Source organism: Phyllostomus discolor, chromosome 2 (assembly GCF_004126475.2).
Source record: "Phyllostomus discolor isolate MPI-MPIP mPhyDis1 chromosome 2, mPhyDis1.pri.v3, whole genome shotgun sequence".
In the NCBI taxonomy this organism is placed as follows: Eukaryota; Metazoa; Chordata; class Mammalia; order Chiroptera; family Phyllostomidae; genus Phyllostomus; species Phyllostomus discolor.
Window position 1 is genome coordinate 45434603 of NC_040904.2, and position 18014 is coordinate 45452616.

Consider the following 18014-nt stretch of genomic DNA (forward strand, 5'->3'; position numbering starts at 1 on the left):
AGGGGGGGGGGTGTTAACCAGAACAAGGAGGTGGTCTGGAACTAGCACTGGAGAGCAGGTTTGCTCATCTCTCCCCAAACTTTGTGGTCAGAGATGTCAGGTTGCTAGCTTGACAGCTTCAGCCATGGTAGGAGTATGTATACACCATGGAAGTCAACAAACACTGCATATCAGGGCTTTTGCCTCCTTCCTTCTTTTTAAGGGACACAAGCAAATTGAAGCTATCTGTCCTTTGTACACATAAGGGAAAAGGGAATTTTTTTAAAAGTAAGAACATGATGCCTTCTAAAACATAACACTAATTTTAAAAACTGTAAAGAACTTTCCCTAGGAAAGCAGGTAAATAAGAATCTGAGGGCAGGCTTGCCCTTTGGGGTTAAATGGAGAAACAAAACAGCCAGGGAGAAGAATGTGACCTCAAGTACCAACAAATGGGGTGTGAGTGTGTGCGTGTGTGTGTGTGTGTGTGTGTGTGTGAGAGAGAGAGAGAGAGAGAGAGAGAGAGAGAGAGAGAGAGAGGGAGAGGGAGAGGGAGAGGGAGAAAATGAGAATATGAGAATCACTGGCCCTGGGCTGGGCTCTCTGTCCAGTGAAGTAGCATATTCAGAGCAGTAGCTCTAAAAGCTTATCCCTCGAATGTAGTTAGTTTGCATTGTTTACTTCTTCCCTTCTTCCTTCTTCTACCTTCCAGATTCCCTAGAATTAAAATAGTTGTTTCCACGTAAGGATGGATTCTGGGAAAGACATGAATGGAAGAAGGCTTAAGTCTCTGAAAGAGAAAGCCTCTCTGAGTCCTTCATTTGCAGCAAAGGAAAGTTACTGGAGTTTTAGGCAAGAGAACCCAGCACCAGTTTGTTTGGGATTTGACCTGCTGTGTTGCTGAGTGTTTTTATTCGGTTTTAGCTTGAAAGCCGATATTCAGAGAGTAAGCCCCAGCCATCAAAATTCTCATATCAATTTCCTATGATGAAACTCCAGCTGTGCCTCGGGACAGACACTTATTAGGTATGCAGTTCAAGCTATTCTGAATAAAATAAAAGGAAGAAAGATATCTGCTTGAGGCACAGAGATCAAATCCCCATGGACCATAAGAGAAATAGTCACCAGCAATCTCTTCTATGGCATACACAATTTACAAAGTGCTTTGCATGTATCTTATTAAATAATAACCTGAGGTCAACATTAGTATGGTGTTCCTTTTGCACAAGAGGACACACGTTCAGAGACGTTACATAACCAGAAGAGCTGGCTTCCAACCCAAGGACCTGCATTGCCCACATCGTGCTCCCCCGGGGAACAGCCTGCCCAGGCCGACCATCCCCTGCCCATTCCCAGGAAGCCTTACCTGTAATTCTCCCCAGCTGCCCACTGTACTCCTTTCCAACAAACCCGGCTATATGGGCTCCTAGACTTACTCCAATCATGTAAATGTCGTCAAAAGAAGCTCCTTCTGCCTGGAATTTCAAGAAGTCCATCATTATAAATTGTGGGGGTCAAGGAGTTGACAACATTTGGAGAAATGTCCTATCTGTTGATTTGGGGGAACTGTTTCTAACCACCTCATATCCATTATTTCACGTAAATGTCACAATACCCATGGCAAAGTTAATGCCATTCTTTTGATTATACAGATGAGGAAACTGAGGCCCAGAGTTGAGGTGATCTGCCCAAGGTTAGGCCATGGGGAGAGGTCAGGGTAGGGTTCATACTAGTCTGCCCACCTCCAAGCTTATGCTTTAACCTCTAGGCCACAGTGTCTCCATTTCATGCCTCTTCTAGAAATCAAGCCAAGACATCTTTAAAACTTTCTCAATTGGAAAGAATGGCAACAATACATTTTGATGAACTTTTTTTTAATCTTCATGCTAGCTCAGTTATATAAATTCACGAGGGAGAGCAAAGGAAAGGAGGAAAGTAAGTAGGGTAGGAATGGATCACATTTACCACAACCTGCTGAGATAGCCTGTCATGAGTCATTTTAAGATTTACTTTTCCAGCCCTAGCTGGTGTGGTTCGGTGGATTGAGTGCTGGCCTGCAGACCAAAAGCGTCACCGGTTCTATTCCCAGTCAGGGCACATGCCTGCGTTGTAGGCCAGTTCCCCAGTTGGGGGAGTGCGAGTGGCAAGGGATCATCTCTTGGACTTCGTTGTTTCTCCTCCTCTCTTTCTCCCTCCCTTCCCCTCTCCCTAAAAATAAATACATAAAGTCTTTTAAAAATTTTACTTTTCCAGAGGCATGGCTTAGGTGGGAAGCTCTTGTAAAATTTAGGCCGCTGCTGCCACAGTGACTCTCTGTGAAATAGTCGTGGTACCAAGTCACTTTTAAAAAAAATACAAGTGGCAATTCATGAGATCACTAAGGAAAATTTAAGATGTATTTAATCTTTGTAAGTCTTCTAAAGACATAAATCATATATACACAAAAATTGTTCATCAGACCATGTGTATCAGTTTTGGTTTTGGACAACATGGTCACTAAACTTGCCATTTCAAGGAAAAGGAACAGCTATAGAAGTTAAGGAAGCTCCAGTCACTGAAGCCAGGAAACCCATAGACAGAACTTCTCCTACTCATAGGACATCTTTATGTGAGTTAGAAAAATACACCCTTTCCTCAGGACACCTCGCCACCATTTGCTGGAAAATTGTCTTAGTAAACATGTAAATCTACAATGTCTACAACGACAATAATGCTCCCTTAGATGGGTGCCTGGTGCAGGAAACAACCTGCATGACCACAAGCACGGGTGGTCCCTTCAGCATTTCCCTCCACCTTCCCTGGGGCTTACTTGGATCTGCAAAATAGTCCCCCAGTTCACTGCAGGTATGCCTTGGCTTACCTCTTCAGATAGTGGACCAGTTTCAATTTAGCCCTGAATCATCTAAGAGAATTTTCCCTTACCAACATTTGGTCGATAAATTCCTTCAAGACTGCTGCTACTTTCTTGGTCTTACTAGAAGCATAGTTGTATAGTACAGTTGTAGCTCCTCGATTCCAATCAACAACGACCACGTTCATGTCTTCTACAGAGAGCAAACCCTCTACTAAGTCCCCTATCCAAACTGGAGGGGAGCCTGTGGGCCTGAATCCATGGACAATGAAGGTGGTTTTCCTGGTTACGTTCAAGTTCCCCAAAAATGTGGAGTTGATAATTTGTGCGCAGGTCGAGTTTCTCCTTGTGTAGAGCATCAATTTCACATTTAGTTGCGTACCGACCACTGCACTGTGGAAGCTCAGTTTGGTAAATGAAGGGCATGTTTCTCGTGTATCTGAAAACAGAAATTAGATGGCATCATAACAGTTCTGAGCTGGGCATCAAGTCCTATACTCCCTGGAGTTCTATGTGCCTTACTTACAGCATCTAGTGAGGAGCAAGACCTAGTTGCATGAAGTTACAAAGTCATACCTGATTCAGAGTTCATACACAGTGACTTTTTCACCAGGAAAACCATATTTCCAAATTCTACCTTTTTCAAGGTCTAACCCTAAAAGTCACCTCAGTGAAGCCTTCTCTCAGCTTTAAGAGCTGTCCCTCATGCCAAAGCTTCCCAAACCTCTTTATGGGCCTCATTGACAGCACAATGAAAATACTTTCGGGGTGTACTATGGGTATTTAAGTACATGTATGTCTATCCTGCTAGACCAGTCTCCTTGGAATGGTGTCTTATAATCTTCTGTACCCCTCACTGATCCTAGCACACAGTAGAGGACCCAGTAACTGAAACTATGTGATCCAAATGCCTCTCTCCTTGTCCAGAGCACCTGCCTAAGATGAGAGTGGAGAATGTGATGTGCCTTCCATGAGCTGTCTAGTTGCATCTGAAACTGTTGACCACAATGGCGTTTTGGGGCCCTCTCCTTCTTTGCTACTCAAAGCACCACCTTCAAACATTCCCCTGCTGAATAGGCACTAAGGATGGTCTTAGAAGAGAAGTTAGGGATGAGGAGGGGACAGCACTGATGAGCCTGGAGCATCTTGTCACCGCAGAAAGTAGGGAATATTTAAAAACATGTTCCAAGGATACAAGAGTCAGCTTGAAGGGGTTTCCACTCTCCGGATCTGGGATAATTTAATAACTAAGGACATTAATGAAGTATAGGCTTTTGGAAAAAATGAGGACTCCATGATCCCAAATAAATAAATAAATAAATAGACAAGAGGACTTCCAGGACAGGGCTGACTGCCAAGTGGTAAATGTGGAGTGAAAGCTGGAGTTGCTACTAATCATTACTCTTTCCTTCTCTAAAAATCAATCAATAAAAATTTTAAAAGTATCATTGAAATATTGCTTTAAAATACCATGAGAAATAAAACATCATTTTATTGCATTAAAATTATAAGTATACATAATTTATCTTGCTGTCCCTTCCCTCTTAAACTGCATACCCTGTGAGCGCCTCACTTGCCTCACACTGACCCCAGGCCTCCTGCCAGGGCTGTTGTGAGAGTGAGAGGTAATGCCTGTGAATTATCTAAACTGTTACCTGGAACACAATAAATGCTAAAAAATTAGTAATTGGTCCTGGTTGGTGTGGCTCAGTGGACTGAGCACCAGCCTGGGAACCAAAAGGTCACTGGTTCAATTCCCAGTCGGGGCACATGTCTGGGTTGAGGGCCAGGCCCCCAGTTGGGGACATGCAAGAGGAAACTGATTGATGTGTCTCTTGCATATCAACATTTCTCTCCCTCTCTTTCCCCCTCCCTTCTCCTCTCTCTAAAAATAAAATCTTAAAAAAAAGATTGATTAGGCCAGAATCTTCAATGGATACTGAACCAAAATGGGGTGAGTTCTGAGGAGGAGCATATGTGTATGGGCTTCAACAGTCTCCCACAGATTGCTTATCAGTGATCAGGGGAAAGCAGTAATATACAGTAGAGAAACTGAATAACAGCTTGACTAGGTTATCCAAACGAGCACCACCAGTGAGGGGCAGATGGTCAGCATGCACCTCTAGCCATAGCACACCAAGAAGGACACAGCCTCACCTGTGCAGTGTTTCAGCAGGGGGTGCATGACCTGAATCTAACCACGAGGGAAAAGCCAGACAAGCACAAAATAAGGAATAATCTATTTCTTAAAAAGGTCAATATCATGAATGACAAAGAAAGGCTGGGGTAATGTTCTAGATTAAAGGAGACTAAAGAGACAGAATAAATAAATACAATATCTGGCCTTAGTCTGCATCCTGTAATGGAAGAAGAAATACTATAAAAGAAATTATTGGGTCATTGGCAAAATTGGGATATGGACACTAATTAGATAGAAGTTTGGTATAATGTTAAATTAAACTGAGGGTGAAAATCATATACACTTAGGTAAGAGAAAGATTCTAATTCTTAGGAAATACAACTGAAGTATTTATAAGTAAATGTCCAACTTAGTCTCAAATGGTTCAGAAAAATACATTGGGGTGGAGAGATAACAAATGATAAAGATTATTGTAGTAAAATATTAACAATAGGTCAATCTGCACAAAGCAATTTACTCTTGTAGCTTTTCTGCAAGTTTAAAATTATTTCCAAATAAAAAGCTTAAATTAAAGGGGACAGGACCATATCAGCGACACATGTATTCACATAAAGTGAGAGGGAGACTCTGAGTTCTGATATCAGAAAATGAAAGTAGATAGGAATGCTAAAGACATCTGCTTGAAAGGGAATAAGGAGTTAGAAGTAAACTAAGGATCACATTGCAAGACAAAAAAAGGGCTTTTGGTGGAAGGAAGGGCTGAGGAGTCCATAGGTAATGAGACAGAGTGTTACTTTTGCAACGTTATATAAGGCACTGGTCAAGAACCACAATCAAATAACAGTTAAAAATAAACCTCTGCTCAACATTGGTAATAACACAACAATATAATGATTGGGAAGGCTGTATTGTATTTTTAATTGTAAGAATTATTTTAAACTGTGTTGTGACCTACTTTCCCACACGTTGCTTGGCTGAGAGAAAACAGCCAAGTAGGAGGTGAAGTGCAGCAACAAACAATCCCTGGCTGCAAGCTGGAGATGGTGCTTCAGGACCTTCGGGAACGTGGACAAAGGCCTGTGATGGCCATTCTCGGGGACAGGGGACAGGAGGGGAAGACTGTTCACTTGCAACTGGCCAACAGAAGAACAGAAGACGAGAGCGCCTTGGGAAACATCTGTTCTGACTTCCACCAACAGGAATTTAGAAACCATTTGCCTTGGGCCCCTATTCTCAGTGGAGCTACACTTGCACAGAAATTGCTGCTGCATGATTTTGAGCCTCAGAGTGGCCCTTCTCCTGGGGTCTATACCCTTTCTTAACTGCCTGGATCCACTCATGTATGGTTTTATTTGAAACTTCTTGCAAAGGCTCTGGTACTCAGGGGTCAGTGAAGTTCTAAAATAGAATGAGCTAAAACTCAAACAGAAGGTTAAAAAATTAAGGAAGCTTGGAAATCCCTGACCCTAGAAAATAGTGAGCCCCAAACTCACACATTCCTCCTTTTACTCTACACTGTCAAGTAGCATGTGCAGTGAGACATGCTCACAATATATCATCTTTATCCCCCCAAGCTTTATTAATATGTAATTGACAAATAACATTGTGTAAGTTTAAGGTATAGTGTGATGATTTGATATATATATTTATATATATATCATATATATATACATAACAGTGAAATAAGTATCACATTAAGGTTTTTTGTTAACACATCCTTCACCTCACATATTTAGCTTTGTGTATGTGTGTATGTGTGGTGATAAGAGTTAAGATCTACTCTCTCAGCAAAGTTCAAGTATACAATACAGTATTGTTAACTACAGGCACTGTTCTGAGCATTAGATGTCAGAACTTATCCATCCATGTGAATATCTTCTCCACCTGCTGGCCCTTTTGTTCTCTTCCTACAGATTGCATGCTCCTGGAGAGCTGGACTGAAACTTGTGGTGCTTGTAGAGCAAGACCCACAGTAAATAATTGACTGTTTAGTCACTTTATTGAACAGGAGGTGTCGCAGGGAAGGTAGGGCTGAGCCTCTCAGTCTTCGTCATCAGCAAACCTGGGTTTTGTTCCAGGTTGTGGGGGTGACTCACCAGAGCCTGGGGGAATTATGTTATCTTTCACTTACTGCTTACGTGCTGAGAGAGATGCCGTGGAGATAATTATGAATGGGTTCTTACTAGGGAAAAGAGAAATTCCGTTCCAGAGAAGGGAGCTGTTTATTATGTCTGTTTATTTTGAGGCGAATGAGTAATATTGAGCCAGTGTGTCTAAAGACACATATCTGAGTCCTTGGAAGACTCACAGAAGACTCGTGAAGTTTGGGCCTGAGCTAGTCACCAGCAGCCGCTGCCAACTTTCACGTCTACAGAACGGCTCAACCAAGCTCCTTGACTTGCTGAGTCTTTATTAGAAGTCCTTAAAAAGACAAAGTTAGTGAAAGGTAGAGAGCAGTACAAATCAATTTTTATTTTTCACTTTAAAGAACCACTTGGATTTCATATATTTTTAAGTGTCCTAGTTATTTTTATAATGGCATTGTGCTCTGGAAAAGTCTATTGCAAGTATTGGGTAAAAAAAAGATTTTCCTAGTTCCTCTCTTCAGTGCTAAATGTTACAACAGCTTGACATGTATTATCTCCCATTCTCAGAGGACGTGTGCAGTTCATTCAACAAGAGTCTGCTCCATGCTAAGTTCTGTGTCAGGTGGCATTCCCAAGGGGCACTCAGGCATTAATGAAATAAAACACACAAATAAGTATAAAACTGCAACCTGTGACATAAGCCATGTAAGAGAGATATGGTGTAAAATGAGAATCTAAATAGGGAGTGTGGCCTGGTCTGGGAATCCGGAATGCTGTTCTCTTATCACCCAGAAATAACGCATCTAAACACCAACAATGGGGCATTTCTTCTGCAAAGTATAACGTCACGCTGAGGGACAAGTTCAAGTGCTGGGAATAAGGAAATTAAGAACTAAATTTTCTCTAACAGACAAGAACCACATTGTAGCTAAAAGGAAATGATAAGGGAGACACAGTGCAGTTAAGCAAACATCCGTGTCTAGGAGACACTCTCCCCTGGGTAGGCTAGATAAGCAGTGCTTTGTAGTTTTTAATGAGAAAATGGAAAACTAGCTAGCTAGAGCCACGAGATTACTAGGTTAATGAACAAACAGCCTGCCTTCCCGCTTTATGCAAGAATGCTTGGTTTGAAATTCCCGCGCGCGTGGTCTTTGTAAGCGAATTGCTAACTGCCACGTCTGCTTCTGTATAACGCTTGCTTGCCCGCCCCTATATAAGAACGTAGTTGTAGTCACTCGGGGCGGCTCTTGTTTGCAGCTCCTTGTGGGCACTGTGTCACTGGACACTTTGAGAGTTCGCCCCTACGCAGGTTAAACTTGGCCAATAAAATAACATCTTTGAACCCCTGAAAGTCTCCGATATTGGTTCTCGCGTGTGCTGGATGCTACACAAGTTCCCCAAAACTATTACATTTCAGTTTCATAGGTTTTTTTTAGTTTTATTACCTACACATAATGTTTCTGGAATTATATCCTTTTTCATTATGTGTTTTTACTTGCCTTGAATTCCACCCCAATGATAGTAAAGCCATAACTTGGCTTATCCTTTTTGTTAGCATTTGCCCCATCATGTTTTTACCCTTTTAAAACCTTTGAATCCTTTAGGAGATCTTACATATAGCATCTAGCTAGGTTTTATTTTATGAACCAATCAGAGAGCCTTTTTAAAAAAAAAATAGGTGAGTTTCACATTTATTGGCATAACAGACAAAGCTGGTGTGAAGGCCACAGAAGGGTCTCCTTACTCAGCTCTGCCTTCAAGAGACCTCCTTCAGGGAGCGCAGTGAAGTTGACCATGCCTCCCTCTGGGGTGGTCCACATTCACACAGAAGCCATCACTCCCCGGGGCTGCTCCAGCCCCTGACTGGCCCACCATGGGGTATGGAGCCAGGCCAACCAGGCCATTCGGCCTCATGTAGGATTCCAGTAACAGACGACTTTGGCTCAGGGACTCCCCATCGGCCTGGTTGAAACAGTCTCAGAACTGTGCTGAAGCTCATCCTACCCAAACCGGCCTTCCCCCTACCCCTTTCTCGGATGTCAGACTTGTATCCTGGTGGGAAGGCCTTCTCTGCCTCCTCCTTCCAGCCCCACCCCCACCTTTTATCCTTCATGCGCATTTCCTACAGCAAATCCCTCGCATGTCCTATCCAATCTTGGTGTTGTGCTTCCTGGAGGACCCAAACGGACTCAAACTGGATTTAACACTGTGATGCTGTATTTCCTCATGTTAGTGCTTTCTTGGTTTCTATAGCTATCTCCTGTCTGCTATAGGGATTGCCAGTTTCATTTATGTATTCTTTCTCATACTGGGAAGTGTATGGCCTGCCTTTAATTCTTTTGGTATTAACCTTTATAACTTTGTATTCAATTTTTATATTTCAGTTTCATTGGATGTAAATGTGTGGACTGCAGGCCACAAGTAGACTATGCAGAACTACTCCGAGCTTAGGCATATTTATTCTGATTCTCTTATCCACCAGTGTGAACCCCTAGCAAGGATTTGTGGGGCATCAGGAAACCCTGTCCCAGACTGCTGTGGAGCACATCGCCAACTTCTGCCATGCGTCCTGCTGCTAACCTTTGTCAAAACCCTTTATTTCCTCAACTCTGTTCCAGCCCTTGCTTTAGTAACTTGAAACAATATCTAGTGATTCTCTGTTATACATGATGAGGGTATTAGCACACTCAATACTTGCCCCCGCTGACCTGACTTCTACCTCCTGAATTTTGTTAGTTGTAAAATTATTTTTAGTTCATCTGGCAATTCCTTTTTTAGTTTAACAATACATATTTAAGCTTCTATAATGATGTATCAATCACAGAGAGTTCCTGTTCTATTCACTGAATCTGGGGTATCTCCTTATCCCTACCAAGAAAGATGAGAGAATTAAGGCACTTAAACTGTCTCGTAATCAATCGCCTTGACACCGTCCAGCCATACACACACTCACACAAACATACGCTTTTTGTTCCCATTGGCAAAATACAGTCAATCCTCTTTGTGGATTTCATATTTGTGAATTTACGTACTCGCTAAAATTTACTTGTACTCCCCAAAATCAATACTGGAGGTGCTTTTGTGGTTATTCACAGACATTTGCAGAGTGGCAAAAACTTTGAGTTGCCCCACACACCCACTCTCAGCTGAGGTCAAACACGACAACACTCCGCCTTCTTATTTCAACTCATAAAAAAAACACCCTTCTCACTGTCTATCTACTGCTACACGTTTTTGCTTCTTGTACTTTTTCTGATTTTTCTTTTTCAAGATTTTATTTATTTACTTTTAGAAAGAGGCTAAGGGAGGGAGAGAGGGATAGAAACATCAATGTGTGAGAGATACACTGACCAGTTGTGTCTTGCACACCCCCAACCACACCCCCAACTGGGGACCTGGCCCACAACCTAGGCATGTGCCCTGAGAATCAAACTGGTGGGCCTCTCAGTTTGCAGGCCAGCACTCAATCCACTGAGCCACGGCAGCAGGGCTGACTTTTCTGTTTAAAATGGCCCCCAAGCCTAATCCTTACATGCTGTCTAATGTTTGTTGGGTTTTTGTTTGTTTATTTATTTTTTATTTTTTTGGTGTGGTGTTCTTAAACTCAAGAAGGCTGTGGTGTACCCTATAGAGAAAATACAAGTTAGATACGCTTTGTTCAATCATGAGTTATAGTGCTGTCGAAATGTGAGATCAATGTTTATGAATCAATATATATATTAAATTAGGTGTCTTTAAACAGAAATGCATATAAAATAAGATTATGCATTGATCAGTCAACAAGAACATAGCCAGAGGCTCCTCGGAAGATAGCCCTGTATTTACCCCAGGAACCAAGGTCCAGTATTTGCTAATCCAGTGTTTGCAGAGAATTTATTGAACATAACTACCATGAATAATGAGAACGGACTGTGTATAAAAATTATCTTTGGGAATCATACATAGTTCCCCGGCTATGCAGTCTTACTATAATGTACACAATCATTGCTTATAGTAAGTCCCTTTTCTACGCTTCTCCATTTGCCCTGGGTTGAAAAGCTCTTGCTTCTTTTCAAGAAGAGCTAATAATGAATAATATATTTCCTAAGTTCATTCATATCTGTAAATGAATTCCTTGGCCTAAATGATGACCTGACTTTGAACAATATTCTTTCCCCCAGGATATATAGACATTATTCTACTTTCTTCTTGTATTGAATTACACTTGAGAATTTCACCTTAAATGTTACTTGCTATTTTCTCATACCACATACCTGAAGCATTCTTTCCTTATTCTAAAATAATTTCCCCCTCTAGCACAGAAGCTCCAAGATAAATAATCTATTTGTCTGTTTATCCATTGTCATATTCCATTGTTGTATTGCCAAGAATGGGGCGTGGCTCGGAGTTAGCATTAATAAATGTTTCCTGAATAAATATCAACTTGTTAACATACTTAGCCATTCAGAATGATGCATATGAATACTAAAAACAGTGTATGATGTGATATTTATAAAATAAGTGGCCCTCGCTGGTGTGGCGCAGTGGATTGAGTGCTGGCCTGCAAACTGGGGGGTCACCAGTTTGATTCCCAGTCAGGACACATGTCTGGGTTGTGGGCCAGGCCCCCAGTCAGGGGGGCGCATGAGATGCAACCACACATTGATGTTTCTCTCCTCCTCTTTCTAACTCACTTCAGGTCCTCTAAAAATAAATAAATAAAATCTTTACCAAAAATCAAATAAAATAAATGGAGTATGTAATGACACGTGCATTATGACAAAGCACATGAAAATATATCTGCAAAACAATTATGTATCTGCAGAGGACAAGGCTTGGAAAATAACATGCAAACAAAAATGGGTTGTGCATCCTACTTCTACTGCTTTTAGTTTAAAATTGCCTAGGATTATAACCCTTTTCATCTCAGAATAACATTTTAAAGGAAATTTACCTTATTTTGGGCCCTGTTACAAATTAGTTTAAGCTCCTGAGGGCAGGCACTGGGTTATTTTTTTTTTGTCCAGTGTTCCCAGCACCTCGCATAGGAACTTGTCTTGTTGAATCCTACATTCCCAGGTAATTTGGAGAGCGTACAAGAACTAAATATTTGGGAATAGCAAATGTGTTAAATTGCTTCACCCTCATAAATACTTTTTAAGTTCTACTTTATGTTGGTATTACTAAAATGATTAACTATTCGTATGCCTTGAGAAAGCAAACCTCTTTTTGGTTATTTTTTTGTTTTGTTACAGTCAGTTTGCTAAAGGTTAGCATCAACAGAGCCAAACAGAGTAAACACAGAACGTGTTAAACTGGTTTCAAAAGCTTCACCTCCCTATCAGAGTTTATTTATGTGAAACAGGAGAAACTTTGCCTTTCCTTTTCAGACTACTTTGAAATTCAGTTACTCTGAAATGCCATTTCCTGTTGACAAGTGGAAAATTACAACGGGATGGGCGATGTCTCCCATCCAATGAGGAATTCAGACTCCTATGTCGATTAGGCCTGATTAGCATTTATTGTCTTCCCTCTGTTACATTAAATGAAACATACCCAAGTTAGGATATCAGGGAAACTTGGCCATAACATCTTCAAAGATAACATATTAGTGCCTGAGATATTGTGTTACAATCAAATGCATGGGCCAAATCCCAGCCACGCCCGTTTGTGTGCTGCCTTTGGCTGCTTCCTTACTAGTAGGCAAAGCTGAGGGACTAATGGCTGAAAATAGTGACCATCTGCCTACGTATAGAAAAATGGTCTAATGTCTTAAACAAAATTACAACATGATTTTAGAAAGAGCACGGGTTTTGGAGTCAGACCTAGGTCTGAGGTCCAACTCCATTGCCCACTAGCTCTATGTGACCTCTAGTAATTACATTACCTAGCCTGTCTGGCCTTCAGTTTCCCATGTGTAAAACCATCATAATCATGACAATCTGTTAAACAGCATTTCCAGAGGCAAACCGAGCCTGAAGCAAAAGAACAGTATATATATATATATCCTCCTATGTTTTCAATCAAGTGTGAAAAGTTTATAAAAGCTCTAAAATAAGTACATAAATAAAGACTACAGATATACTTCTTCCCACCATTCAATCTGTTTATACACCACTGTCAACTCCCATAAACCATCCAGCAGGGAAATGAAGGTCACATGGGCTCAGGAATGGCTGCTGGTTAGAAAGGGCTTTTCCTAATGCATGATAACGCAAAGTTGTAAAACAAACAGTCTATCTCCATTTAGAATTTTTATATTTTGTCCACCATGGACTTATTTGCATTGATTTTAATCTTTTAAAAATGTTGCACTGGGGTGGGGGTGGTCTCGGTGGCTCCAGGAATAGGTGTGGGTGAAGATGATGGCAGTGGAGGCCTCCACCTGCATCATGAAAGTTTCTTGTGGCCAAGCAGAAAGCAGTGAGAAGCCCAGCGCTGAAGACATGACATCCAAAGATTACTACGTCGACTCCTATGCCCACGAGGAGATGCTGAAAGACAAGGTGCACCCCCGCACTAACCACAGCTCCGTTTCACAGCCGACACCTCTTCAAGAACAAGGACGTAGGCTCAGACACCGGGGTTCTCTGCACGTTTGCTACCAAGGCAGGGTCCGCAAGGTCATCCAGATCGAACGTTCCAGTACCTCTGATTATGCAGTGAAGATCATCAAAGCCGAAAAATAAGACCATGTGGTGACCATCATCGAGGGGAAGGTAGAGGAGGTGGAGCCTCTGGTGAAGAAGGCTGACATCATCATCAGTGAGTGGATGGGCCACTGTCTCCTCTAGGTGTCAATGCTCAACACGGTGCTCTATGCCCAAGACAAATGGCTGGCGCTCGATGGCCCCATCTTCCCAGATGGAGCCACGCTGTAAAACAGTGTACAGGACGGCCATCGAGGACCAGCAATACAAAGACTTCAAGATCCACTGGTAGGAGAATGTGTACAGTTTTGACATGTCTTGCATCAAAGATGTGGCCATCAGGGAGCCCCCGGTAGATGTAGTGGACCCCAAGCACCTGGTCATCAAGGCCTGCCTCATAAAGGAGGTGGACATCTACACAGTGAAGGTGGAAGACCTGACCTTCACCTCTCCCTTCTCCCTGCAAGTGAAGCAGAATGACTATGTGTGTGCCCTGGTGGCCTACTTCAACATGGAGTTCACCCCCTGCCACAAGAGGCCCAGCTTCTCCACCAGCCCTGAGTCCCCATATATGCACTGGAAGCAGACGGTGTTCTACATGGAGGACTGCCTGACAGTGAAGATCATCGAGGAGATCTTTGGTACCAATGGCATGCGGCCCATTGCCAATAACCAGGACCTGGACTTCACCACTGACCTGGATTTCAGGGGCCAGCTGTGTGAGCTATCCTGTTCCACCAGCTACCACATGTGCTGAGACGGCACCTGGTTTCTCCCACCCCAGCTGGGCAAGCCCTACACAGACCCAGGGGCTGTGGTCTTTTAAGGAGGTTTCGGGCTCTCCCTTGCTCTCTCTGCCTTGGAAGAGGGTCTTAGGGGCATGGGCCTGGGGTGGGGAGGTTGAGGGGAGGCCACATGTCGACTGTGTTTTTCATAACTTGTATTTTTATATGGTTACATTTATGCCAATAAAGTCTCAGCTGGGAAATAAATAAATAGATAAAAATATTGTTAGAATATTATTTATGCATATAATTTATTATGCATTATTAGAACAATGCATTTTAATATTGCCTTATTAGTAGTATGCATATTATCATTTACATTAAAGTATTAAGTTATATTAAAGTATCATTTAGGTCCTGGCTGAATAGCTCAGTTGGTTAGAGCCTTTCGATACACTAAGTTTGTGGGTCCCGTCCCCTATCAGGGCACATACAATAATCAATCAATGGCTCTGGCTGGTGTGGCTCAGTTGGTTGAAACACTGTCCCATAAACTGAAAGGTCGCAATTTCGATTCCTGGTTAGGCCATATACCCAGGTATGCCTCTCTCCCTCCCTCCCTTCCTCTCTCTCTAAAATCAATAAGCATACCCTCAGGTGAGGATTGAAAAATATATTTAAAAATAACCAATCAATGAATTCATAAATAAGTGGAACAACAAATTGATGTTTTTCTCTCACTAAAAATCAATGAATAATTTTAAAAGTATCATTGAAATATTGCCTTAAAATATCATGAGAAATAAAAGATCATTTTTATTGCATTAAAATTATAAATATACATAATTTATCTTGCTGTCCCTTCCCTCTTAAATTGCATACCCTGTGAGCGCCTCACTTGCCTCACACTGACCCCAGGCCTCCTGCCAGGGCTGTTGTGAGAGTGAGAGGTAATGCCTGTGAATTATCTAAACTGTTACCTGGAACACAGTACATGCTAAAAAATTAGTAGTTGTTGATGATGTTAATGATAAGTTGTGTAATCGATAGTATTGATCTTCATAGGATTATGAAGACTAAATGAAATAATATAAGCAAAATCGATTAGCATGGGATTTGATACAAAGCAAGTGCTCAGTAAGTATTAATTCCTTTTCTTCCATCATTGTGGAAGGATTTGGGGAAAAGGGGGACCGTATTGGCCAGTATACGGATGGCAGTGCTTCATTTCAACCTGGCTATTGAACTGGACTTGGTTCTGGCTCTGTCATGAACAAGGTGAAACAAATAGCCTGTTTGAGCCATCAGTTTTCACATATTAAAGTGAGAGGCTGGTTTCTCATTCCTTAGAGACTTAGTTAAGCTCAAGCATTCCTTTTGGACACAAAATTCTAAGATCTGCAAGCCAGCTGATTGGAAAAGATAAGAGGCATCTATTCAGGTAAACAAATGTCCAATTTGGTTGTCTTATAAGAAAAGACATCCCAAATCTGAAAAAATAAATATAGGAAGAAATTAAAAATTTTTTCCATTTCAATTAAATGACCTGAAAAGAACCATTCTTTGTCTTGTAATCAGAATGTTGACCAGACAGGTGTTCCGTCACTGTTATTTCAAGAGGATTTTTTTGTTGTTGTTATTTAAAGACCCTATAGTTAACAAATATGGTTCCATATGCTACAAGAAGGATAAATCTTTTTTTTTAAGATTTTATTTATTTATTTTTAGAGAGAGGCTAAGGGAGGGAGAAAGAGAGGGAGAGATCATCAGTGTGTGGTTGCCTCTTGCATGCTCCCTACCAGGGACTTGGCCCGCAACCCAGGCATGTGCTCTGACCAGGAATCGAACTGGTGACCCTTTGGTTCACATTCTAGCACTCAATACACTGAGCCACACAAGCCAGGGCCAAGAAGGATAAATTTTGAAAACAATTTGATAAGTGAAAGCCAGTCTCATACACAAACAAACACACAAAACACATATTATGTGACTCCATTCATATGACATGTTTAGAATAGTTAAGTCTATAGGGACAAGAAGCAAACCAGTGGCTGCATAGGGCCAGGGTATGGGAAGAGACAGGAAGATTAGGGTGCAATAGTTAAGGGTACTGGGTTCCTTCTTGAAGTCATAAAATGTTCTAAAATTGGTGATGTGAATATACAACAAAAACCCCATTGAATCATACATTTTAAATGGGTGAATTGCAAGTTATGTGAATTATAGCTCAATAAAAACAAACAAAAAAGGTTCTTATAATTTTCATACTTTCATGGGAAAATCAGGGTGAAAAAATGAAAAGTCTTTTGAAAGTAACTGGGCAGAAATTTTACTTTTTCTGTCCAAATCAAAACAGGCTCTCAGTTTTCTAATTTGTTTTCTTTCCCCTTGGAGACTGAGGTTGATGGACTTCCATTTCTGTCCCTGGAAGGTTAAATAAAGCCCCACACCACAGTCACTCTGTTTTCAGGGCAGGTGAGGGTTTGTACCTATTCATGCAAAAATAAACTACTACTATCATTCTCAGGCTTAGGGACTAAATAAAATTGTTATTTTGTTCTCTCTTTGCCAGAGAAAATTGGGTTGGATGGACAAAATGCTCTCTTGGTTGGAAGGACATCTCTGCTTTTAACCGCCAGCTACATTTCTCTAGAAGACAACCCAGAAAAGAGACCACTGTTTCCCGAGGCTGATTTATTTCATGAGTCTCAGTTGGACAGGGTGCTTGAGATAAGACTAAGCACTGACAACTCTGGATGGAATTTCCAGAGGAGCCTTTGCTCTGTCTTCACGAGACACACTGCCTGCCCTGAAACTAAATAAAGCTGCACGTGCTATCTTGGTGTCACATTCGGTCCTGGCCTTTTAGTTTCTACCTGCGTTTGGAGGAACTGATAACATCCCCCACATTTCTGATTGGGGGGAAACTTCTACAGAAAGAGGAAACACTTCATTCACATCCAGGAAGGTGATGGAGTTGTGGACAGAAATAATCCACTGATGAAGCAAGTGTTGAGTATGCGCAAGAAGAGAGAAAGTTCTGACATTCTATGAGAGTCAATAAGCAAAGGTAGGTTCATTTTATACCACCCAAGTGGCTGAGTCAAGTTATTAAAACTGAAAATATCAGTTTCTCTCAGACCTCCAGTTGGTAACCTTTAGCCCACTAACTTTCAAACCCAAGTGACAGCTGTGAAATTGCACCTAATTTAACCTTGATACACAGTATCCAGACAGGAAGTAAAGCAAGCATGGCTCTGGCTCACACTTTCTTAGTTCAAGTTTTGGGTTCCAAGGTGTGCTCAAGCTAGCTATCATTTCCCACCTTCCCCAAACATGATGCAGATGTGTGTTAATACCTTCTTTAGAACAGAAGTCCAAGGTCAGGTATACTAGCTCAATGCTGCCTGAAAATATTTACTGAGATTCAGACCAAGATTAAGAGATGCTTTGTCCTGTATTCTACATGCTGGGCAATGAATGCTAGTCAGTGTTTAGGACACAGCTCACCAATGTTAATTGATGGAGGCGAGATGTTTCCAGTAACCCACACTGAGCACACTCTTATGCTTGTCTGAAAACACTTTTCTGAAGGAATTTCTA

At 41.6% G+C, this 18014-nt stretch overlaps 1 protein-coding gene and 1 pseudogene across 1 annotated transcript in view; one reads left to right on the plus strand and one right to left on the minus strand.

Annotated features, from left to right (window-relative positions):
- The window catches only part of LIPH (lipase H), a 47638-nt gene that overhangs the window by 25460 nt on the left and 4164 nt on the right, over window positions 1-18014 (minus strand). The window contains exons 2-3 of the mRNA XM_028505318.2: window positions 2902-3269; window positions 1346-1454 (exon numbers count right to left, since the gene is read on the minus strand). Of these exons, the coding sequence (XP_028361119.1) occupies window positions 1346-1454; window positions 2902-3269 (477 nt within the window). The remainder of the gene's footprint in view (window positions 1-1345; window positions 1455-2901; window positions 3270-18014) is intronic.
- LOC114490654 lies at window positions 13341-14811 on the plus strand (annotated as a pseudogene).